General features: G+C 49.0%; 1 protein-coding gene across 3 annotated transcripts in view; it reads right to left on the minus strand.

The window, feature by feature from the left end:
- cux2b (cut-like homeobox 2b) overlaps positions 1–26,260 on the minus strand; it is a 538,929-nt gene that overhangs the window by 133,372 nt on the left and 379,297 nt on the right. For all 3 annotated transcript variants that reach the window (XM_072494865.1, XM_072494832.1, XM_072494896.1), the window contains exons 6-8: positions 11,957–12,086; positions 4,244–4,320; positions 3,295–3,361 (exon numbers count right to left, since the gene is read on the minus strand). In XM_072494865.1, coding sequence (XP_072350966.1) covers positions 3,295–3,361; positions 4,244–4,320; positions 11,957–12,086 — 274 coding nt within the window. The remainder of the gene's footprint in view (positions 1–3,294; positions 3,362–4,243; positions 4,321–11,956; positions 12,087–26,260) is intronic.

Below are 26,260 nucleotides of genomic sequence, written 5' to 3' on the forward strand. Positions count from 1 at the left end.
GGTCCATTTTGCGCAATCCCTCCTCACAGGCAAATCATCTTATCCCAGGAATCAATCACGTGAACTTTTGTTGCAACCCCCTATAAACTAAGTACGTCTTTCCCTCAGGTTAGGAGACAAAAGCGGCAGTAATTTTACATTAAATTTACATTAAACAGTAAGTAGCAATTTCAGTTATACCAACAGCCTTGAATATCATTGTGTGCCACTACAACCCTTCGAGAGAGGCAAATATCAAAGATCAGTTTTTACGTTGAATTTGCATATTTTGATCATTTTCAAATCTGTATCCAGTAACATTTTCTTATTTTGCACACAGACGTGGAGAAAATCAAACAATATATCATTTAGAAGAGGATACTGAAGATATGAGCTACATTATGCATTCTGCACCGTAAATTCTATATTATGTGGGGGTAACTTTGTGCTACATTAGCTAGAAGGCTGCAGGAAACTCAGGATGTGGATAAAGTTGCAACACTGAAGGCCCGATTTTTACTGCCCTTTTGCATTCAGCTCCCCATTGTAAAAGTTTGGCGTTGCTTAACTTTCTGTTCTGTACAAACAAGGAACCCGTATAAAGTTTTAGCAACCAGCAATAACTCTAAACAAGCTCACAATAAAAGAGAAAAACAAAATCAAAGGTAGCCTATTCTGACAGTGATATTCGGGGTACAAAGTATCTTTGAAGAAGGAGGATGTGGCTTCGCCCCTGTGTTTATGTTTTACTGTGCAATCTAAGATCCTCTGCTAAAGGGCAGGCGGCTCACCACGGAAAAACATTTGCGATTACAGAAACATGTGTTCCTAGCTTTTGTAATTACGAGGGTTCATCCCACTTCCTCTCTTCAGTCTGTGGAAACATTCAGTATCTGTCTGCCAGTGGTTATTTAAAGCAGCTGGATTTCTTTGGCAATTAGGGAGTTGCTTACAGAATGTCACCGAGAATAAAGAATTAAGCTTTCAATGCAAATTGCGAGAGAGAAATAGTGAAATAATAAAACAGTGGTTGAATTTTAAAGAAAAGCAACCACAATTTTCGAATTCAATGAGCTGCTGAGGTATTTGGGGTCTTTTGTAATCACTGCAGGGTTCTTGTACACTTCACACCAGTCTACGCACATAATGGAGTACAAACAATCCAACAACCCAAGCATCCTCTCCTGGTATGACGGAATGCTTAAAATCATCAAGGAAGCTATTATATGGCACCAGTCAGATGTAACTCGAATAATAGCAGCATTTAATAAAGAAAATCATTATTTGAGACAAATTACCCTGGCTTTGTATTTAAAAATAAACACACAGAAAAATGTTGACAAAATGCCAAGAGAAGTATTTTCACAGCGCTAAAACATGTGATTTGTATTTTTTTATACTTCTTCATGGGATGTGAGGGTCGCTGGCAAGGCCAGCATTTATTGACCATCCCTAATTGCCCTTGTGGGGAAGAGTAATTTAATAACCAAATACGTACAGTTCCTAGGAGACTGCACTGAAGATAGACCATAATCGCACCAGCACCCACTAAATGCAACTGAGCCCATTTAGTCTGGCAGACATAATGGCATCAATAAGATGAAAAGCTGGGCAATTAAACACTCAGATTAAAATGGAGACTCGTAATCACCCCATTACACTGCACATATATGCGGGAAAATGGACTCTCTACTTCCAAACAGAGAATGGGATCAGGTGACTTAAATCACCAGGTATGACAGCTGGCTTCTCAAAACTACGTTTTTCTTAAAGACACACTAAAAGCACCTTCAGATTTTATGTTTCAGTGTTTTGGGCCCCTGGTAGTGCGAGTGCTCCACCAACATGCGATGAAACTAACTAATGGCAAACATGAGTTTGAATCCCAGGCTGGAGACAGATGTACTTACCCAGAGCCAGAGTGTCCGGAAGGAGGTCCCTTCCCACAACTTCTGAGTATAGCTGCCCAAAGAATAATCTTATCTGACAGGCCAGACTGTTCCTTGTCCCACTCAGACAGGTTTTGGGGTGAAATAAGGAAGTGGTTGAACTATGTGGTGCGATTCTGCGACCCCGTTGCACGCGGCACGAATTCAGGCGCAATGGATGCATAACCCGGGTCGATTGTGAGGTCCAGATCTGCACATTCAAATAGGCCATATGGCTCATTTAAATAGCTGGATGCCACATTCACCCAACGCCAAGGACTCACTGGCCATACCCGGGAGACCTCGCTAGGGTGCTGTTTAGCGCTGGTCCAGGCGAACGTGGACCAGTGGTAACGGCACCTGGGGGGGGGGTCCCAGGCTAAGCGGGACCCCCGGACGGTCGGGCCCAGAGCAGGGAGGTACCCTGGCACACACCTGGCACCTGGACACCTAGGCTCTGTCGGCTGGCACCCTGGCAGTGCCACTCTGACACTGCCAGCTGACCAAGTGGCACTGCCAGGGTTCTGGGGCACTGCCATGGTGCCAGGTTGGTGCTGCCAGGAGTCAGGCTCTGGGGGGGGGGGGGGGGCCTTGCCAGGTAGAAGGGGGGTTCCCAGGGGCCTCCCCAAGTTTGGGGGACTGAGTGAGGATCACAAAAACAGGAGGGGGTGGGGGAGAAGACCGGGGCAGCCGGCCAAAACGGCTCCCCAAACAGCGAGGAGCCTGTCCTGTTGGCGGGGAGAGAATCTCCCCAGGGCCCACAAAATGGCAAAGTGCCGTTTAATAGCGGGGTGTTCCTTGGCTCTGTAGCCCCCAAAAAACACCCCACTAAATGCGCCATTCAGCAGACTTTAACTTGAGTCCGCTGAATCGCGCCCATGAACTGAAGGAAACCAACACTAATAAGCAGATCCAAAGCCCCCTGATGGGCAGCCACCATCTTTAATCATTTGGCTTGGGACCATAATGGGATATTTGCCTTGGAGCACTGCTTGATAACCCTCTCTCCAATAACTTTATGGAGACTTCAGATAACAGTGTCATTTGCATTTCAGTTCAGTAATTTATGTCAAAGGAATAGCAATACATCAATTGAAGTGTGACAAGTATGAAGTTGCTCTTGTTTGAAGCATCTCAGCCCCTTTTCCCTCATGAAATATGAGCTAAACCAATGACTGTATTTTTTGCCCAATGACGTGAACAATTAAAATTTCTAGAAGGATCTTTATCAGATAAAGAGAGGAGCCTTGTTTTGCTTTCAATAATCTGGCATATGGTGGGTCCACGGCTGATTAAATTAATACATTTCCTCTTTGAGGCTGCAGTCATTTTACCTTAAAGTGAACTTGTTTAACAAATGCAAGATTTCAGGCTCGCGATTACTTACTTAGGTGCTGCTTCTTCATCATATTTACACCTCAGGTCCAGGAGTTCTGTTTGTGTTGTCTTCAGAGCTGAGAAATAGATAATTACAGAAAGAAAAGACGAGCATCAAGTCACATGGGTTTAATCTGCAATTTATCGCAATTACTGTCACACAGAAAACTGCAGAGTCGGTTCCATCGGATTTCTCCCCGTCCTTATTTAAAGGGGCGAGTTGACTTGCATGATATTTTGCCAGGTTTATGTTACACGGTTGTGCATTGATACATGATGTGTTCAACCTTGCGTCAACAATGGCACAGAGCAGACAGGTTTTTCAGCAACCAATTCCGCAGTACTTCCCACTCAAGCTGCTGCGGTAAATATTGTGCTGCAGCAGGTAGTTGCACATTGAGCGGTCTGCATTTCACCGCTGATCACAGCAATGTGCCTGCACATGATGGTCAGGAACTGCATTTAATGACCCCCCCCCACACTTTGGACGACACCAAAGTTGTTTATGTAACAAATATAACGTGGGGGGGTTCCCAGGGCCTCCCCAAGTTTGGGGGACTGCATGGTAGCATTGTGGATAGCACAATTGCTTCACAGCTCCAGGGTCCCAGGTTCGATTCCCGGCTTGGGTCACTGCCTGTGCGGAGTCTGCACATTCTCCCCGTGTGTGCGTGGGTTTCCTCTGGGTGCTCCGGTTTCCTCCCACAGTCCAAAGATGTGCGGGTTAGGTGGATTGGCCATGCTAAATTTCCCATAGTGTCCAAAATTGCCCTTAGTGTTGGGTGGGGTTACTGGGTTATGGGGATTAGGTGGGGTTACTGGGTTATGGGGATAGGGTGGAGGTGTGGACCTTGGGTAGGATGCTCTTTCCAAGAGCCGGTGCAGACTCGATGGGCCGAATGGCCTCCTTCTGCACTGTAAATTCTATGTAGTCTATGTAAATGCTGGAAGTCACTTACCTGAGTGAAGGACCATAATTTTCTCTTCTGCTTCCCCAAGTCTGGCAGCCAAGGTGATCTGTGCTTCCTGTAGTTTCCTACACATTGGAAAGGGCACAAGGATCCAAAATCTAAGCTGGACTTTGTGTAAATGACATTTAACATAAAAAAATTTTTAAAGAATATTTTATTGAAAATTTTTGGTCAACCATCACAGTACATTGTGTATCCTTTACACAATAATATAACAGTATAAATAACAATGACCTGTTTTATAAACAAAGAATAAATAATACATAACAAAAACTAAAACTAAAACTAAATGGCAACTGCCTTGTCTCAGATAAACACTCTCCAAAAATATGGTTTAACAATCCAATATACAATTATTTATAGCAACGACCTATACATATTATACATATATATTAATAACCCTGAGACTCCTTCTGGTTCCTCCCCCCCCCCCCCCCACCCCCCCCCCCCCCGGGCTGCTGCTGCTGCCTTCTTCTTTTCCATTCCCTCTATCTTTCTGTGAGGTATTCGACGAACGGTTGCCACCGCCTGGTGAACCCTTGAGCCGATCCCCTTAGGACGAACTTAATCCGTTCCAGCTTTATAAACCCTGCCATGTCATTTATCCAGGTCTCCACCCCCGGGGGCTTGGCTTCCTTCCACATCAACAGTATCCTGCGCCGGGCTACTAGGGACGCAAAGGCCAAAAAATCGGCCTCTCTCGCCTCCTGCACTCCCGGCTCTTGTGCAACCCCAAATATAGCCAACCCCCAGCTTGGTTCGACCTGGACCCCCCACTACTTTTGAAAGCACCTTTGTCACCCCCATCCAGAACCCCTGTAGTGCCGGACATGACCAGAACATGTGGGTGTGATTCGCTGGGCTTCTCGAGCATCTCGCACACCTATCCTCTACCCCAAAAAATTTACTGAGCCGTGCTCCAGTCATATGCGCCCTGTGTAACACCTTAAATTGAATCAGGCTTAGCCTGGCACACGAGGACGATGAGTTTACCCTACTTAGGGCATCCGCCCACAGCCCCTCCTCAATCTCCTCCCCCAGCTCTTCTTCCCATTTCCCTTTCAGCTCATCTACCATAATCTCCCCCTCGTCCCTCATTTCCCTATATATATCTGACACCTTACCGTCCGCCACCCATGTCTTTGAGATTACTCTGTCCTGCACCTCATGCGTCGGGAGCTGCGGGAATTCCCTCACCTGCTGCCTCGCAAAAGCCCTCAGTTGCATATACCGGAATGCATTCCCTTGGGGCAACCCATATTTCTCGGTCAGCGCTCCCAGACTTGCGCACTTCCCATCCACAAACAGATCTTTCAGTTGCGTTACTGCTGCTCTTTGCCATATTCCAAATCCCCCATCCATTCTCCCCGGGGCAAACCTATGGTTGTTTCTTATCGGGGACCCCACCAAGGCTCCCGTCTTTCCCCTATGCCGTCTCCACTGTCCCCAAATTTTCAAGGTCGCCACCACCACCAGGCTTGTAGTGTATTTCTTCGGTGAGAACGGCAATGGGGCCGTCACCACAGCTTGTAGGCTAGTCCCCCTACAGGACGCCCTCTCCAATCTCTTCCACGCCGATCCCTCCTCTTCCCCCATCCACTTACTCACCATTGAGATATTGGCGGCCCAGTAGTACTCACTTAGGCTCGGTAGTGCCAGCCCCCCCCTATCCCTACTACGTTGTAAGAATCCCTTCCTCACTCTCGGGGTCTTCCCGGCCCACACAAAACTCATGATACTCTTTTCGATCCTTTTGAAAAAAGCCTTCGTGATCACCACCGGGAGGCACTGAAACACAAAGAGGAATCTCGGGAGGACTACCATTTCAACTGCCTGCACCCTCCCTGCCAGTGACAGGGATACCATGTCCCATCTCTTGAAGTCCTCCTCCATTTGTTCCACCAATCGCGTTAAATTTAACCTATGCAATGTACCCCAATTCTTGGCTATCTGGATCCCCAAGTAACGAAAGTCCCTTGTTACCTTCCTCAGCGGAAAGTCCTCTATTTCTCTGCTCTGCTCCCCTGGATGCACCACAAACAACTCACTTTTCCCCATGTTCAGTTTATATCCTGAGAATTCTCTAAACTCCCGAAGTGTCCGCATTATCTCTGGCATCCCCTCCGCCGGGTCCGCTACATATAACAACAAATCATCCGCATACAGAGATACCCGGTGTTCTTCTCCTCCTCTAAGTACTCCCCTCCACTTCTTGGAACCCCTCAATCGCCAGTGCAAACAGTAATGGGGACAGAGGGCATCCCTGCCTTGTCCCTCTATGGAGCCGAAAGTATGCAGATCCCCGTCCATTTGTGACCACACTCGCCACTGGGGCCCTATACAACAGCTGCACCCATCCAACATACTCATCTCCAAAACCAAATCTCCTCAGCACCTCCCGCAAATAATCCCACTCCACTCTATCAAATGCTTTCTCGGCATCCATCGCCACCACTATCTCCGCTTCCCCCTCTGGTGGGGGCATCATCATTACCCCTAGCAGCCTCCGTATATTCGTATTCAGCTGTCTCCCCTTCACAAACCCAGTTTGGTCCTCATGGACCACCCTCGGGACACAATCCTCTATCCTCATTACCATTACCTTGGCCAGAATCTTAGCGTCTACATTTAGGAGGGAAATAGGTCTATAGGACCCGCATTGCAGCGGGTCCTTTTCCTTCTTTAGGAGAAGCGATATCATTGCCTCAGACATAGTCGGGGGCAGCTGTCCCCTTTCCTTTGCCTCATTAAAGGTCCTCATCAGTAGCGGGGCGAGCAAGTCCACATATTTCCTGTAAAATTCAACTGGGAATCCATCCGGTCCCGGAGCCTTCCCCACCTGCATGCTCCTAATTCCTTTCACTACTTCCTCTATTTCAATCTGTGCGCCCAGTCCCACCCTTTCCTGTTCCTCCACCTTGGGAAATTCCAGCCGGTCCAGAAAGCCCATCATTCTCTCCCTCCCATCCGGGGGTTGAGCTTCGTATAATTTTTTTAAAAATGCCTTGAACACTCCATTCACTCTCTCCGCTCCCCGCTCCATCTCTCCTTCCTCATCCCTCACTCCCCCTATTTCCCTCGCTGCTCCCCTTTTCCTCAATTGGTGGGCCAGCAACCTGCTCGCCTTCTCCCCATATTCGCACTGTGCCTTCCTCCACTGTGCCTCTGCAGTACCCGTTGTCAGCAAGTCAAATTCTACGTGTAGCCTTTGCCTTTCCCTGTACAGTCCCTCCTCCGGTGCCTCCGCATATTGCCTGTCCACCCTCAGAAGTTCTTGCAGCAACCGCTCCCGTTCCCTACTCTCCTGCTTTCCTTTATGTGCCCTTATTGATATCAGCTCCCCTCTAACCACTGCCTTCAGCGCCTCCCAGACCACTCCCACCTGGACCTCCCCGTTATCATTGAGTTCCAAGTACTTTTCAATGCACCCCCTCACCCTTAGACACACACCCTCATCTGCCATTCGTCCCATGTCCATTCTCCAGGGTAGGCGCCCTTCTGTTTCCTCCCCTATCTCCAAGTCCACCCAATGTGGAGCGTGATCCGAAATGGCTATAGCCGTATACTCCGTTCCCCTCACCTTCGGGATCAACGCCCTTCCCAAAACAAAAAAGTCTATTCGCGAATAGACTTTGTGGACATAGGGGAAAAACGAAAACTCCTTACTCCTAGGTCTGCTAAATCTCCACGGGTCTACTCCTCCCATCTGCTCCATAAAATCTTTAAGCACCTTGGCTGCTGCCGGCCTCCTTCCAGTCCTGGACCTCGACCTGTCCAGCCCTGGTTCCAACACCGTATTGAAATCTCCCCCCATTACCAACTTTCCCACCTCTAGGTCCGGGATGCGTCCTAGCATACGCCTCATAAAATTGGCATCATCCCAGTTCGGGGCATATACGTTTACCAAAACCACCGTCTCCCCCTGTAGTTTGCCACTCACCATCACGTATCTGCCCCCGCTATCCGCCACTATAGTCTTTGCCTCAAACATTACCCGCTTCCCCACTAATATAGCCACCCCCCTGTTTTTCGCATCTAGCCCCGAATGGAACACCTGCCCCACCCAACCTTTGCGTAGTCTCACCTGGTCTATCAGTTTCAAGTGCGTTTCCTGTAACATAACCACGTCTGCCTTAAGTTTCTTAAGGTGTGCGAGTACCCGTGCCCTCTTTATCGGCCCGTTCAGCCCTCTCACGTTCCACGTGAACAGCCGGGTTGGGGGGCTTTTTACCCCCCCCCTTGTCGAATAGCCATCCCCTTTTTCCAGCTCCTCACCCGGTTCCCACGCAGCTGTGTCCCCCCCAGGCGGTGCCCCCCCGCCCATCCCACCCCATACCAGCTCCCCCCTCTCCCCAGCAGCAGCAGCAGCCCAATAATTCCCCCCTCCCACCCCCCCCCCCCGCTAGATCCCCCACTAGCGTAGTTACACCCCCCATGTTGCTCCCAGAAGTCAGCAAACTCTGGCCGACCTCGGCTTCCCCCCGTGACCTCGGCTCGCACCGTGCGACGCCCCCTCCTTCCTGCTTCCCTATTCCCGCCATGATTATCATAGCGCGGGAACCGAGCCCGCGCTTCCCCCTTGGCCCCGCCCCCAATGGCCAACGCCCCATCTCTTCCACCTCCTTTCCTCCCCCCACCACCTCCTGTGGAAGAGAGAAAAGTTACCACATCGCAGGATTAATAACATAAAACTCCTCTTTCCCCCCTTCTTCGCCCCCCATACTCGCCCCACCACTTTGTTTCAAACGTTCTTTTTTTAATAACCCGCTCATTCCAATTTTTCTTCCACGATAAAAGTCCACGCCTCATCCGCCGTCTCAAAGTAGTGGTGCCTCCCTTGATATGTGACCCACAGTCTTGCCGGTTGCAGCATTCCGAATTTTATCTTCTTTTTGTGAAGCACCGCCTTGGCCCGATTAAAGCTCGCCCTCCTTCTCGCCACCTCCGCACTCCAGTCTTGGTATACGCGGATCACCGCGTTCTCCCACTTACTGCTCCGAGTTCTTTGCCCATCTAAGGACCATCTCTCTGTCCTTAAAACGGAGGAATCTCACCACTATGGCTCTAGGAATTTCTCCTGCTCTCAGTCCTCGCGCCATCACTCGGTATGCTCCCTCCACCTCCAGCGGACCCGCCGGGGCCTCCGCTCCCATTAACGAGTGCAGCATCGTGCTCACATATGCCCCGACGTCCGCTCCCTCCGCACCTTCAGGAAGGCCAAGAATCCTTAGGTTGTTCCTCCTCGCGTTGTTCTCCAGCGCCTCCAGCCTTTCCACACATAGTTTATAGTGTGCCTCGTGCATCTCCGTCTTCACCACCAGGCCCTGTATGTCGTCCTCATTCTCGGCAGCCTTTGCCTTCACGACCCGAAGCTCCCGCTCCTGGGTCTTTTGCTCCTCCTTTAGCCCTTCGATCGCCTGTAATATCGGGGCCAACAGCTCCTTCTTCATTTCCTTTTTGAGTTCTTTCACGCAGCGTTTCAAAAACTCGTGTTGTTCAGGGCCCCATATTAAACTGCCACCTTCCGACGCCATCTTGGTCTTTGCTTGCCTTCCTTGCCGCTGCTCTAAAGGATCCACCGCAATCCGGCCACCTTCCTCTCCTTTTTCATCCGTATCCAGGGGGGATTCCCTTCTGGTTTACCGCACAGTACTTTTAGCCGTTAAAATTGCCGTTGGGGCTCTTATTAAGAGCCCAAAATCCGTTACACCGGGAGCTGCTGAAACGTGTGACTCAGCTGGTCATCGCCGCACCCGGAAGCCAGTGTCGACATTTAACATAAATTAACAGCAGGGCAGAAATATTCTTCAAATGGAATAGGTATTTTGGAGCTATTACAGTGCACAGGTTTGTGCCAGAGGTGATTTTTAGGGAGGGGTTTAATGATCTACCTGTGTCACAAGGCTATTACCAACATGCTCAAAGCAATCCCGGAAACAGGAGAAGTCCTTTCCCTCCACGGGATGGCCCCTGCTGATCATTTTTAAGGCACAGGGCCACATTTTCTGCCCTGAGCTGATGTGTACATTCAGACTTCAGCAATAAATACTTAAACACAAGTCACACCTCCAAGTGCAAAGTGTGTTTAAAGGTGGAATCCTGTCTACTTTTACCACAAGTGGCTTCTGGTGGATTTTGTATCCTATGCTGGATACTTCTTCATCTTGATTCATGTTCTCAGTATCTGGACAGCATTGGCCCCAATCTCCTCGGCAGCGGCAGTGATGAGCAACTTGCAGCTGCGCTCAAAGTTCCCCGTGGCTCAACACTGCCATATACTTCCTTTGGGAACTTACAATCTCGGCTTTCACAGAAATGTGCAGCGTCCCTCGGGAACACTTTCGGAGTGGAGTTGGGGGAAGACAGGACATGTTTCCTGTTGATAGCACTAGCTGCCATATGATAGGTTTAAGGGTTCAGTGTGAACGTTAGTGAATGGGGGAGTGACTGGGTAGGTCAGCAGGTAGGTAGGTGGGTACAGAGCATAGCTGGGTAAGTGAGGTAAATGGGTGAGGAGGGTAAGTGGGTGGGTTGATGCGTGAATGGGTAGTCAGGTGGTTAGGGGTGTAGTTGGGTGGGGTCAGTTGTGTAGTTACCCAGGTGTTGGACTAGGTTTGAATCTGACTTAACATTTCCTGAGTTACTACTCAGGTAAGTATTGCGGAACTGTCCGGCGTCTCTGACGCCAGCTCAGAGTCAGCGACATTTGTAGAGGGTGTTAGGCAGCAGGGCACTGCCCATCGGAAGTTTAAACTTCTCGGCCAATCTCGGCAGATCCGCGCATCAGGACTTCCCCGGGGTTCCGACGTGCATCGTACGCCAGGTCTCTGAAGATCTGGAGACTGGAAGATTTGGATCATTATTTATCATTCCTGTTATGTCTGCATTTTTCTCAGTTTAGCAAATAGCTCTGGTGTCAAGTGACCCAATTCTGATTTGGAAGTAGAAACACCAGGTTCTCAAAATGCACTTCTGTTGTTACGGATACTGTATAACCATCTCAGGAGGAACACAGGAAAGAAAGAACTGTTGTTCTACACAGTAGCTCTGTTGTAATAATCAAGATCTTTCCAAATCGATTGGCTAGGGGAAAACACATTTTGCTCCAATTTCCTTCATAGACCAATGAGCAGAACTGTCCTGTGATGCTCACAGTCAGAAGTCAACTGCAGCCTTGTTATAGCATTTTCTTGAATCTGCAGCTGTGGTTTAGCTTCAATGTAAATTAACTTCAATGAAAGGAAAACTACTTGAATGATAATCAAATTTGTTTAGTACACTCGAACCTTCAGTTGGTTATAAACATCAGATTTTGAATGAACAATTAGCACACAAGCATACGTATTAATATAAAAATTCCATATTCACATGGAGATCGAGAGGGGGAAAAGGAAAAGAAAGAGGCTAGAGAGAGAAAGGCAAAGAGAAACAGCAGCTTGGGAGAGATGGGGCAACAGGAGGAGTGTGGGAGGCAACAGCATGAGGTGAGGGGAAAGAGGGGTAAAAGAGAGGGGTGAGAGAGAAAAAAAAACAAAAGGGAAGGAAGGGAAGAAGAAGAGGGAAGAAGGAGTAAAGGAATAAGCGAAATCTCATCCTGTGTAAGTACAGCATTAATTACTGCAGCATGGGGCACGCTGCCATTTTCAGTTTGGATTAGATTTTCTTTAAGATTTACTGGGCAATTATCTTCTTCTCATGTACCTTTCCTTTTCGGCCTCATTTTTCTGTGACAGGTTATCGTTTTTAAGTGCTGTGCTGTCTGTGCTGCTCTTTTGTAATTCTTCAGATGCCTTGATGCTCGCTGGAGAGGTTTCTGCTGATTGTTCTGTGGCTGTGGGAGACAAGACGGAATTGTGTTCAGAGCTGCACAACATAAGGACAACATTTTAGTGCTCGTCATTATCCACAGCTTGGCAGCATCTTTGAGGCGAACACTTCTTGCAAAACTGCACACTTTAACAGTGTTCATTTCTAATTGTAAATGAACAAAATAATTAATCCATCTGCCTTTGTTCTTTCACCCGCAACATTTTTGAGAGAAGATCTGGTTTTAATTATTACTTTCACGCACCGTGGATCAAACAATTGGCAATTGTTTAACTATATTTGAACACTTTTCTCCTCATCCTTAGCGTTTGTTTTGAACAACTGCGTACACTTCACTGGCACGGTTTTTACCGTATTCCTGTTTTAAAGTGCGGTGTTTGCAGAAAGGACGTTGCATGAAATTAATTAAAATCTTATTCTTTAATTTATGAGTCAAAATTATACCCAAGGCAGGATCAAAGGAATCCAGTTTGGTGAGAGAAGGTTTGAGGTAAATGATGTAACAGTTCAAAAGCGCTGGACAATGGTGCAGGGCATTTTCCCCTATGGGTGGTGGTGGGGTCAGCGTGGGTAATAGCGGATGGTAGGCAGTGGAAATCCTACTCCACAATCTTCACAAGGTGAAATTAATGTAGAAGTCGCTGATTTGCTGTGAATTTAAACTAGTTGCCCATTTATTTTCGTTCCAAAGACTGATGAAAAAATGAGCCTTTTTGACGCAGGATTAACTGAGTTTAAAACAGCGTCCCTAACCATTATTGCTTGTGAGCAACCTCACGTGTCCTGAAATAATAACTTGATCAGAAGAAAAGTATGGCAGGTTTTTAGAAAAATAAAATTTCCAAGGGCCGGATTTTTAGGGTGTCATGAACACAGGGACGCAGGAGTTGGGTTGCTGAATTTAACAGCTCCAGCGGGCATGCCAATCTCAAGGTGCCAAATACCCTGCCTGCAATAAGCAGCTTTTCTGGGGAAGGCAGGATAGGAATCCCACCCTCCCTCCAATTGAGGCCAATTAACAGCTTAGAAACCCATGAAGAACTTGTAAGGAGTTAATGCTCTGATTTTTAGAGAGGCACATGGGTAAAAGGCACCTTCTGAAACAGATTAGCTAGGAGGAGGCAGGCACAATGTGGAAAGGGCATCATCTCAGGCCCACAAAAGGGTTATTAGGGCAAAGGGGGCCTCAGCTTAGTAAGAGTTGCTGTTGGCTCCGTCCAAGAGGCAGTGAGAGTAAGCACACCATACCCAAGCTTTGAATGGGGTCGGAATCCCCCAGCATCACAGGCAGAAAAGCAGGTAGCAAGGATGTCACGCACAACTGGATGGCCACCTGCCTAGAAAGGTGGCTCCAGCTGGCAACGGGAGCACAGTTGTCAGATTTGGCATCTCCCAAATGGTAGCCCACTGCATCTCACAGGCCACAGAGGCTCACCTTTGGGCACTTCGGTAGCACAGTGGTTAGCACAGTTGCTTCACAGCTCCAAGGTCCCAGGTTTGATTCCCGGCTTGGGTCACTGTCTGTGCGGAGTCTGCACATTCTCCCCGTGTCTGCGTGGGTTTCCTCCGGGTGCTCCGGTTTCCTCCCACATTCCAAAGATGTGCAGGTTAGGTGGATTGGCCATGATAAATTGCCCTTAGTGTCCAGAAAGGTTAGGTGGGGTTACTGGGCTACGGGGAAATGGTGGAGGCGTGGGCTTAAGTGGGATGCTCTTTCCAGGGCCGGTGCACTCGATGGGCCGAGTGGCCTCCATCTGCACTGTAAATTCTATGATCCTTGCCAGAGATGGGCAGCAGATTTATTTTATGACAGACAAGCTTTTCACGGGATACAGGGCAATGGGTTTCACCTTCATCACTGGATTCCCCCAGCTGAATGGCATTGCTGATTGCATCCAAATGGCCATCATTCAACCCACTGGGACAGTGATTCCATCGACAGGAAGGGCTTCCACGCCCTCAACATCCAACTGGTGTGGGACCTCAACAAGAGATTTCTCCACATGCATAAATTTCCTCCTTCATCTTTTGCAAGTCCAGGCTACCTCAGATCTTCACTTCAACCCCCAAAGTGTGTGGATAGGTCCTCGAGGACAAGGGAGATCCCTTGATGAGATGGCCTGGATCCTCAACAGGAGCTTCAGACAGAGGTGATGCAGCCAAGGCCACCTGCTCAGCTGGATAAACATTGAACAGGCCATTGGCCTTCTGTGGATGCAATTCCAGCAACTCAACAAGTTGGTGGTGCCCTCCAATACTCTTCTGCAAAGGTTTTGTTCACTGTGGGGGCCCGCTGCGCTCTCTGGGGGTGGGGTGGTGGTGGTGGTGGGGGGGGGGGGGGGGGGGGGGGGAGTGGGGGTGGGGGGGGGGGGCGGGATGAGTATAGAACTCTGTGCACTCAAAAAATATCCATTATGAAATGTGAACTATGGAATTGGGAATCTTAAAACAAAGATAGCCAAGTGACCGGATTACATCTGCCTTATTTGTTGATGTACCATTGTCAATGCTCTCTGTTGATTATTCTTTTGTCTACTGTGTATGTACTGTGTACATTCCCTTGGCCGCAGAAAAATACCTTTCACTGTACTTCGGCACATGTGACAATAAATATCAATTAATCAATCATTTCATCTTGCTCTAATAATCCGACGGAGCCTATTTAAGTTAGCGTGCTTGCTTTTTACCTGTTAGCTACGTTAGAGTGACTCTCACCGTAACCAATTGGTCAAGTTTAATGCAGATTTCAGTGTGGATATAAATGTTGCCCGAGAATCTTTACTTGTGATTATAGTAAATTGCAACTGCTGCAGACCCTTGGTGCGAGCACAGTGGAAAGATTGCCCCAAAAACAAAACCAGATAGTAAAATTGTGTTTTAAAAGCATGCTTTAAAATACTAAAGACTTAGCGCCGCTGTAATGGTGCAACGTCCAAACCATATAAAGGAACAGCTGTTTGATAATACCAGAACAACATTGCCATTTATTTAGATTTTAATACAGCTGTAAAACAACTAATTAGGTTCTAAGTATTAGCTAAGATTGTGCAATGCAGTATTAATTTGTAATAATTACTGGCTATGAATAAAAATGTGTTACCATCTCATTTGGTGATTAGGTTTGCATCTTTTACCCTGAACCTCACGCAGTTCTTTTAAGAATAATCGAAAGAATGAAAATCACAAAACTGAATAAACTCACCATCCTTCCTGCGTTAACAAACTTTTGTCATTCTAGAATTGACCTATTGTTTGTACAAAACTAATTACAATATGCTGAAACATTTTAATTCCAATTAAAACATTTGAATTTCTAATAAAATTTATGTTAATCGCTCACAGAAAATAGATCCATGGATTTAACAGTTCTAATGCTGTAAAACAATCTTTAAGTGACTTGTGCTGTGAATGGGGTGGATTAGTAAGCCCGAGATCTTCAGGTCAAAACCTCGCCGCAACCAGTTGTGAAACTGAATTTAGTAAATCGGGTGGAGTGTAGGGCAGCATGGAAGCTGCCACGTTGTGTAAAATCCCGACTGGCTCAGCATTGTTGTTCAGGGGAGGGAGGCTGCCAATCCGGTGTTACGACCCCCTAAGGGGTCAGAACCGACATTGTATCAGATTCCGCTCCTACATCTTGGAATACAAACTCGGCAGGTGATTAAGGGGCAGAGCTTCCCCCCAATTGTTCAAACCCCCCCCCCCCCACCGGATATAAACCCCGACCTGGGAGCAGATCAGGAAGGTGGACCCTGAGGGAGTGGATTATAGAGTTATTGTATTGTGGAGTAGTAGAATAAACTTTGTTGGAGCCTGTCTATCTGGCTACGCGCGGAGTCTTTGTCTTCGGTCACAACGCTGGCGATGAGGATAAAGTGGAGCTGCCGCAACCACAGGACTCAGCGCCTCCAGCCAGACTCCGCGGGGTTTGGGGAGGCCTCCACCAAGGCAGTGCAATGGTGCTCATCGGTAAGCTTGAAAGCTTTGACGCTGAAACTGACAATTAGGCCCAGTATGCTGAAAGGGTACAACAATGTTTTCGGCGTGCGTCAGACCGTAACTTTGCTGACCGTCATCGGCGGTCCAACTTACGTGATAATTAAAAACCTTGCTTACCTGGACAAACTAGAAGAACTAGCATTCGCTATGCTGGCCGACCATCACCTGAATCCGCAGTCACCTATCATGGTCCGAAGGTATCGGTTTCATACGGCTTCACAGGCCCCGACTAAGTCACACGGGGAGTATTTGGCGCACCTCCGGTGTCTCGCCGCTCTGAGGGACCACTTCATTTGTGGACTGTGGGACCGGAAGACGCAGCGAAAGCTGCTGTTGGAGATGCCTCTGACTCTCCAGAGGGCTGTAGACATAGCGCTATCCCGGGAGAGCGCTGAACACGGGCTCCAGGAGAATTTTGTTTGCTTGGGCTGGGGTCCACCTCTGGAGAGCGTAGTGTGCTTTTCACGCCTGAGGTCACGTATTTGGGTTACCGGGTAGACAGCAGGGGCCTCTCTCCGGTGCAAGTCAAGGTACAGGCGATCTGTCAGGCACCCATCCCTAGTGACCCTGGTGAATTATTACGGGAAATCCATTCCCCGGATGGCTACATTGCTCAACCCGCTCCACCAACTATTGAAGAAAAGACAGTGAGGGGACTGGGGCCCCTCACACCAGAGGGCTTTCCAGGATGTAACAGTGTTTCTTGTCAGACGAGCTACTGACTCATTTCGTCCCATCAAAAGCGTTCACCTTACATGCGATGCCTCACCGTACGACGTCGGAGCGGTCCTGGCACACCGCATGCCTGACAGCTCAGAGCGGCCAATAGCCTTCGAGTCTCGCGGACACGGAACGGAACTATGCTCAAGCATTAAAGGAAGGCTTGGCCGTTGTATTCGCCGAGCGAAAATTCCACCAATACGTTTATGGACGCAGGTTCACGATATACATGGACCACAAGCACCTGCTGGGGTTGTTTAAAGAGGACCGAGTGATCCCACCATTTGCGTCTGCCCAGGTCCAGCAATCGGCGTTGCTGCTCGCTGCTTACGAATACACCCTGGAGCCTTGTTCGGGCACAAGCTGCCTGCCCCTCTCTACAAAACCGGCAGCACTCAATGCGGCTGTGGAGGTGATAGCCGCCCTCCACTTTTTAGACACTCTGCCAGTAACAGCAGCCCGCATGAAAGTGTGGACCCAGACAGACCCAAATCATCACGGGTCCGGCATATGGTCCAATACGAGGGCCAGCAGAGGGCGCTGCTGGACGAACAGAAGGCCAATACCTCAAAGCTGCCAGAGATGAGCATCAAGGATGCCGTCCTTTTGTGGGGGATGAGAGTGGCCAGGGACATGAGTGGCCGGGGACGTGAGTCGATGTGCCCGAGCATGGTCGCACGAATTTGTGAACGACCTCCACAATGGACACCTGACGCACAGCTATATTTAGTGGCCCGGATTAGACTCCGAGATCGAGAAGGCGGTCCCACAACTGCGTTCTGTGCTAGGAGCACCAAAAAGCCCCACCAGTAGCCTGGATGCACTCCTGGGAGTGGCCTAGGAAACAATGGTCGCGAGTCCACTTAGACTTTGCTTGTCCCTTCCAGGGGGCCACACTCATCATATTAGTGGACAGCCACTCTAAATGGCTAGAAGTATACCGGGTTCCCACTGCAACCATATGAGCCACCGTAGACAGGCTGAGGAACATCTTCAGCACGCTCGGTTTGCCCGAAGTCCTGGTATCTGACAACAGAATGGAATTCACCAGCCAGGAATTTGCATTGTCCATGGCTGCAAACGGCATCCGTCATGTACGTACTGCCCCATACCACCGGCCTCGAACGGGTTGGCCAAACGAGCAGTCCGAACCTTTAAGTGAGCCCGTAGGATCCTGGGAGACACGGTTGGCACGTTTTTCTTCAGTTACCACATAACGCTGCATGCCATGACCAGGATCGTGCCCGCAGAATTACCCATGGGACGACGACTCCAGACTCGTCATAGTCTTGTCCTTCCCAACGTGGGGCATGGAACTGTCAGTGTCCAGGCCGCTCTACGAGAGACTCACGTCGGGGCCCAAAGCGAAAGGCGACGTGGAATTTCGGGAGCCACATGGACCCCTGGCGTGGTCGTCCGCGCAACAGGATCAATATCCGACATGGTCCGAATCCAGGGAAATGAAGCACACCGCTACCTGGAACATATGCGTCAACGGGACCAAGAGCCGCCGGGGTGAAATCCGGAGACCCCACTCAGGATCCGGGCGCCGTCCTCCATGCAGCCCAGGAGGATCCCCGCTGAGGTCAGACCCCCACTCACTATACCCGTCGCCTGTTGGAAGTCAAGAAGCTGGGGTAACCGCTGCGCCCATGGGTCCGCCCAGAAACAATGACAACAGTGACGTTGGATCCAACATGGACATCGGAATACCAGGCAACTACATACCGCCGCCAATATCACCGACAATCCCGACGGCCAAACAACCGCACTTTCGTCATTCTTCACGAAAACGACAGTTGCCGGTGCGCTACACGCCTCCCGGACGGGGGGTGCCGCCTCGGGGCCCCGCCTGCTACCCAAGCGATAGAGGGATTCATCGCCAGAAGACATGGACATTTCTCCAGACTGGTTGGGGGAGAGGGGGTGTTATGGCCCCCAAAAGGGTCAGAACCTATATTGTGTCAGATTAACTCCTACACCTTGGAATACGAACTCCCCAGGTGATTAGGGGGTAGAGCTTCCTCCCAATTGGAGGAACCCCCCGCAGGATATAAACCCCAACCTGGGAACAGGTCAGGAAGGTGGACCCTGAGGGGAGTGGATTAGAGAGTCATTATACTGTGGAGTAGTAGAATAAACCTTGTTGTATCCGGTCTAACTGGCTACATGTCTATGACATGTGGAGACCTTGCCTTTCGTCACCTCCATCAAGAGTACATGGCTACAGCCTCGCACTACATGACTGAACCTTAATGGCCTTTGAAGTGGAAGAAACCAAACTGGACTAGCCATATAAATATGTGGCTACAAGAATAGTCTGCAGCAAGTAACTCATCTCCTGACTCCCCAAAGCCTGACCACCATCTACATGACACAAGTCAGGAGTGTGACGGATTACCCTCCACTTGTCTGGCTCCAACAACACTCAAGAAGCTTGACGTCATCCAGGACAGAGCAGGTGGCACCTTGGTGGCACCTCATCCCACCTCCTTAAACCCTCACTCCCTCCACCACAATAGCAGCAGTGTGCATCATCCACAAAATGCAATGCAGCAACTCAGCCAGGCTCTTTCGATAGCACCTTCCAAACGCATGGCCACTACCATCTAGAAGGACCAAGGGCAGCAGACACATAGGACCTGCAAGTTCCCCTCCAAGCCACAGCCATGGACCTCCATGGGAGTCCGCTTGCCACTGATGTCCTAGAATCATTGATCCTTATTAATGAGGTGACTAAGGCGTTTGATCTGCAGTTTGAGGATGATACAAAAAGTTATACAGGTGTTAGGATTGTGCAGGAGCCTAAACAAGAGTAAGCAGATTTATTTGTGTTAGCATTATGGGCTTGTTTGCCAACGTTAAGCAGGCCCAACAAGGGACACAACTGACACCTGTGGGCAAAGAAAAAGGCCTTGATATCTAGTTCATTATGGTACTGGACTAGCTATTCAGAGGTTGTCAGTTCAAATCCCACAAGCAAGTTGTGAAATTAAATTCTGGTAACCTGTGGGCCAACACCAGAAAACCATCAGAAGCTCTGTAGCACCATAAACATCCAACTCACGGAGCATCATCTCTACCCTCTTCCAGATCAGACACAGATGCACAGGAAAGGTTTCTCTACTCTGTCCCCAACATTGCTTGAACCCCATAATATGACCAGAATCCACACCGCGACATGATATTTTCAACTTCCACACCAGCTATAGTATTGGACTGAATGAGGCTGTCAATGGAAGCTGGCACAATTACTTCACACAGTGTCCTTATAACCAGCACGGTTTGAATCCACGTATTTAAATGAATATCTTCATTTCAAAAATCTACTTTTTTAGGTCGGCACGGTAGCACAAGAGCAGCAGAGGGTAGCACAGTGGTTAGCACTGTTGCTTCACAGCTCCAGGGTCTCAGGTTCGATTCCCGGCTTGAGTTCATTGTCTGTGAGGAGTCTGTATGTTCTCCCCGTAATTACGTGCGTTTACTCCGGTGCTCCGGTTTCCTCCCACAGTCCAAAGAAGTGCAGGTTAGGTGGATTGGCCATGCTAAGTTGCTCTTAGTGTCCAAAAAGGTTAGGTGGGGTTACTGGGTTACGGGGAAGGGTGGAGGTGTGGGTTTAAGTAGGGTGCTCTTTCCAAGTGGCGGTGCAGACTTGATGGGCCGAATGGCTTCCTTCTGCACTGTAAATTCTATGATCTATCCTGATACATGTGGTGTAACAAAGATCAAACTACAAATTTCTCTATTGGTTTAGTGATTTCATATTATCCCAATTAACTAATGCAATCTTCTCACTGTACTAAAAATATTTATGTGCAGCAAAACTGATTAGTTTTAGAATGTGTTCAATCAGTGCTTTAATAGCTCAGCACATTTATTTTAATAAATCTATTGATACAGTAATTACCTGGAATTAATATATAAGTACAGTTACTAATTAAACTGAAAGCTAAAGGGTAAGCTTCACGGGAATTAACTTCCACACAGAGAGAGAACCCTTACAGATCATGCACCCTATACACTTCTGTTCAGCCTAAAAACAAACCCATTGATTATTTGTCAGCAAGCAGATTTGCCTTAATAAGGCAATCTAAAAAAAAAAAATCAAGGCCATCATGCTAAAAAAACAGCACTTTTAAAAATAAGCACCAACAGGATTTGACGGCCACCTGAGGGCTCGGATCAGGGACAAGTGCTTTGAGAGTCCTTTGCCCGCATCTTTAATGGTTCGTAGTCAGGACTGCTCCTCAGGCGGGAAGGATACACATCTGGTTCCAATTTTTAAAAAGGGGAGACAAGGCAGAATCCAAGAACTAAAGATCTATTAGTTTGATAGGGAAGAGTCCGGAAGGGATTATATGAGGTGTTCTTTATCATCACCTCGACAGACGAGGAGTAAAAGACACCAAACATGGCTTCTGGAAAAGAAGGCCATGTCTTACAAAATTTGAAGATGTTTTAATCCATGTTAATGGAGGAGGGCAGGGGAGTGGGCATTATCTACCTGATAATGATATTTGATGAGGTGCACCATGGTAGTTTACTGCACGAGACAGAATATTGTGGAATTAGTGGAAAGCTGCTACAGCAGATAAAAAATTGCTCCAGCCCAAAGGCTATGAACCTCCGTGGGAGACTGGTTGCCAGTGATGTCCCCACAGGGGCCAATGTTAGAATCATTATTACATATACAAAAAAGGTGGATAAAGTGTTGGCTGGAATGATCTGCAAGTTTGAGGATGATACGAAAAGTTGCGCAGGTGCTAGGATTGTGGAGCAGCCTAAATAAGAGCAAGCTGATCGAAATGTGTTCGCGTTATGGCCTTGTTTATCAACACTAAGCAGACATACACCCAATAAAGAACACAACTGACACCTGCGGTCAAAGTAGAAGACTTTGGGATTATAGTTCCCTTTGGCACTACGACTGTCAGTTCAAATCCAACCAGCAAAGTTGTGAAATTGAATTCTTTTTTTTTATTAAATATTTTATTGAAAATTTTTGGTCAACCAACACAGTACATTGTGCATCCTTTACACAATATTATAACAACACAAATAACAATGACCTATTTTATAAACAAAAAAAAAAATGAATAAATAATAAATAGCAAAAATGAAAACTAACCCTAATTGGCAACTGCCTTGTCACAAGTAACACTCTCCAAAAATATAATTTAACAGTCCAATATATAATTATCTGTAGCAACGACCTATACATACTATACAGTATATATTAACAACCCTGAGAGTCCTTCTGGTTCCTCCTCCCCCCCCCCCCCCCTCCGATCCTGGGCTGCTGCTGCTGCCTTCTTTTTCCCATTCAGTCTATCTTTCTGCGAGGTATTCGACGAACGGTTGCCACCGCCTGGTGAACCCTTGAGCCAACCCCCTTAGGACGAACTTAATCCGCTCTAGCTTTAAAAACCCCGCCATGTCATTTATCCAGGTCTCCACCCCCGGGGGCTTGGCTTCTTTCCACATTAGCAATATCCTGCGCCGGGCTACTAGGGACGCAAAGGCCAAAACATCGGCCTCTCTCGCCTCCTGCACTCCCGGCTCTTGTGCAACCCCAAATATAGCCAACCCCCAGCTTGGTTCGACCCGGACTCCTACTACTTTTGAAAGCACCTTTGTCACCCCCATCCAAAACCCCTGTAGTGCCGAGCATGACCAAAACATATGGGTATGATTCGCTGGGCTTCTCGAGCACCTCGCACACCTATCCTCCACCCCAAAAAATTTACTGAGCCGTGCTCCAGTCATATGTGCCCTGTGTAATACCTTAAACTGAATCAGGCTTAGCCTGGCACACGAGGACGACGAGTTTACCCTGCTTAGGGCATCTGCCCACAGCCCCTCCTCGATCTCCTCCCCCAGCTCTTCTTCCCATTTCCCTTTTAGTTCATCTACCATAGTCTCCCCTTCGTCCCTCATTTCCCTATATATATCTGACACCTTACCATCCCCCACCCATGTCTTTGAGATCACTCTGTCCTGCACCTCTTGTGTCGGGAGCTGCGGGAATTCCCTCACCTGTTGCCTCGCAAAAGCCCTCAGTTGCATATACCTGAATGCATTCCCTTGGGGCAACCCATATTTCTCGGTCAGCGCTCCCAGACTCGCGAACTTCCCATCCACAAACAGATCTTTCAGTTGCGTTATTCCTGCTCTTTGCCACATTCCATATCCCCCATCCATTCCCCCCGGGGCAAACCTATGGTTGTTTCTTATCGGGGACCCCCCCCAAGGCTCCAGTCTTTCCCCTATGCCGTCTCCACTGTCCCCAAATCTTCAGTGTAGCCACCACCACCGGGCTTGTGGTGTAGTTCCTCGGTGAGAACGGCAATGGGGCTGTCACCATAGCCTGTAGGCTAGTCCCCCTACAGGACGCCCTCTCTAATCTCTTCCACGCCGCTCCCTCCTCCTCTCCCATCCACTTACTCACCATTGAAATATTAGCGGCCCAATAATACTCACTTAGGCTCGGTAGTGCCAGCCCCCCCCTATCCCTGCTACGCTGTAAGAACCCCTTCCTCACTCTCGGGGTCTTCCCGGCCCACACAAAACCCATGATGCTCTTTTCAATCCTTTTAAAAAAAGCCTTCGTGATCACCACCGGGAGGCACTGAAACACAAAGAGGAATCTCGGGAGGACCACCATCTTAACCGCCTGCACCCTCCCTGCCAGTGACAAGGATACCATATCCCATCTCTTGAAATCCTCCTCCATCTGTTCCACCAACCGCGTTAAATTTAACCTATGCAATGTGCCCCAATTCTTAGCTATCTGGATCCCCAGGTAACGAAAGTCCCTTGTTACCTTCCTCAACGGTAGGTCCTCTATTTCTCTACTCTGCTCCCCTGGATGCACCACAAACAACTCACTTTTCCCCATGTTCAATTTATACCCTGAAAAATCCCCAAACTCCCCAAGTATCTGCATTATTTCTGGCATCCCCTCCGCCGGGTCCGCCGCGTATAGTAGCAAATCGTCCGCATACAAAGATACCCGGTGCTCTTCTCCTCCCCTAAGTACTCCCCTCCACTTCTTGAAACCCCTCAACGCTATCGCCAGGGGCTCAATCGCCAGTGCAAACAATAATGGGGACAGAGGGCATCCCTGCCTTGACCCTCTATGGAGCCGAAAATATGCAGATCCCCGTCCATTCGTGACCACGCTCGCCACTGGGGCCATATACAACAGCTGCACCCATCTAACATACCCCTCTCCAAAACCAAATCTCCTCAACACCTCCCACAAATAATCCCACTCCACTCTATCAAATGCTTTCTCAGCATCCATCACCACTACTATCTCCGTTTCTCCCTCTGGTGGGGCCATCATCATTACCCCTAACAACCTCCGTATATTCGTGTTCAGCTGTCTCCCCTTCACAAACCCAGTTTGGTCCTCGTGGACCACCCCCGGGACACATTCCTCTATTCTCATTGCCATTACCTTGGCCAGGACCTTGGCATCTACATTTAGGAGGGAAATAGGTCTATAGGACCCGCATTGTAGCGGGTCCTTTTCCTTCTTTAAGAGAAGCGATATCGTTGCTTCAGACATAGTCGGGGGCAGTTGTCCCCTTTCCTTTGCCTCATTAAAAGTCCTCGTCAGTACCGGGGCGAGCAAGTCCACATATTTTCTGTAGAATTCGACTGGGAATCCATCCGGTCCCGGGGCCTTTCCCGCCTGCATGCTCCTAATTCCTTTCACCACTTCTTCTACCTCGATCTGTGCTCCCAGTCCCACCCTTTCCTGCTCTTCCACCTTGGGAAATTCCAGCCGATCCAAGAAGCCCATCATTCTCTCCCTCCCATCCGGGGGTTGAGCTTCATATAATTTTTTATAAAATGTCTTGAACACTCCATTCACTCTCTCCGCTCCCCGCTCCATCTCTCCTTCCTCATCCCTCACTCCCCCTATTTCCCTCGCTGCTCCCCTTTTCCTCAATTGGTGTGCCAGCAACCTGCTCGCCTTCTCCCCATATTCGTACTGTACACCCTGTGCCTTCCTCCATTGTGCCTCTGCAGTGCCTGTAGTCAGCAAGTCAAATTCTACATGTAGCCTTTGCCTTTCCCTGTACAGTCCCTCCTCCGGTGCTTCCGCATATTGTCTGTCCACCCTCAAAAGTTCTTGCAGCAACCGCTCCCGTTCCTTACTCTCCTGCTTCCCTTTATGTGCCCTTATTGATATCAGCTCCCCTCTAACCACCGCCTTCAACGCCTCCCAGACCACTCCCACCTGGACCTCCCCATTATCATTGAGTTCCAAGTACTTTTCAATGCATCCCCTCACCCTTAAGCACACCCCCTCATCTGCCATTAGTCCCATGTCCATTCTCCAGGGTGGGCGCCCTCCTGTTTCCTCCCCTATCTCCAAGTCCACCCAGTGTGGAGCGTGATCCGAAATGGCTATAGCCGTATACTCCGTTCCCCTCACCTTCGGGATCAATGCCCTACCCAGCACAAAAAAGTCTATTCGCGAGTAGACTTTATGGACATAGGAGAAAAACGAGAACTCCTTACTCCTAGGTCTGCTAAATCTCCACGGGTCTACACCTCCCATCTGCTCCATAAAATCTTTAAGTACCTTGGCTGCTGCCGGCCTCCTTCCAGTCCTGGACTTCGACCTATCCAGCCCTGGTTCCAACACTGTATTAAAATCTCCCCCCATTATCAGCTTTCCCATCTCTAGGTCCGGAATGCGTCCTAGCATCCGCCTCATAAAATTGGCATCATCCCAGTTCGGGGCATATACGTTTACCAAAACCACCGTCTCCCCCTGTAGTTTGCCACTCACCATCACGTATCTGCCCCCGTTATCCGCCACTATAGTCTTTGCCTCGAACATTACCCGCTTCCCCACTAATATAGCCACCCCCCTGTTTTTCGCATCTAGCCCCGAATGGAACACCTGCCCCACCCATCCTTTGCGTAGCCTAACCTGGTCTATCAGTTTCAGGTGCGTTTCCTGTAACATAACCACATCTGCCTTAAGTTTCTTAAGGTGTGCGAGTACCCGTGCCCTCTTTATCGGCCCGTTCAGCCCTCTCACGTTCCACGTGATCAGCCGAGTTGGGGGGCTTCCTACCCCCCCCCCTTGTCGATTAGCCATCACCTTTTTCCAGCTCCTCACCCGGTTCCCACGCAGCTGTATCTCCCCCAGGCGGTGCCCCCCCGCCCATCCTCTCCCATACCAGCTCCCCCCTCTCCCCAGCAGCAGCAACCCAGTAATTCCCCCCTCCCACCCCCCCCCCCGCTAGATCCCCCGCTAGCGTAATTACTCCCCCCATGTTGCTCCCAGAAGTCAGCAAACTCTGGCTGACCTCGGCTTCCCCCCGTGACCTCGGCTCGCACCGTGCGACGCCCCCTCCTTCCTGCTTCTCTATTCCCGCCATGATTATCATAGCGCGGGAACCAAGCCCGCGCTTCTCCCTTGGCCCCGCCCCC

Source organism: Scyliorhinus torazame, chromosome 1 (genome assembly GCF_047496885.1).
Source record: "Scyliorhinus torazame isolate Kashiwa2021f chromosome 1, sScyTor2.1, whole genome shotgun sequence".
In the NCBI taxonomy this organism is placed as follows: Eukaryota; Metazoa; Chordata; class Chondrichthyes; order Carcharhiniformes; family Scyliorhinidae; genus Scyliorhinus; species Scyliorhinus torazame.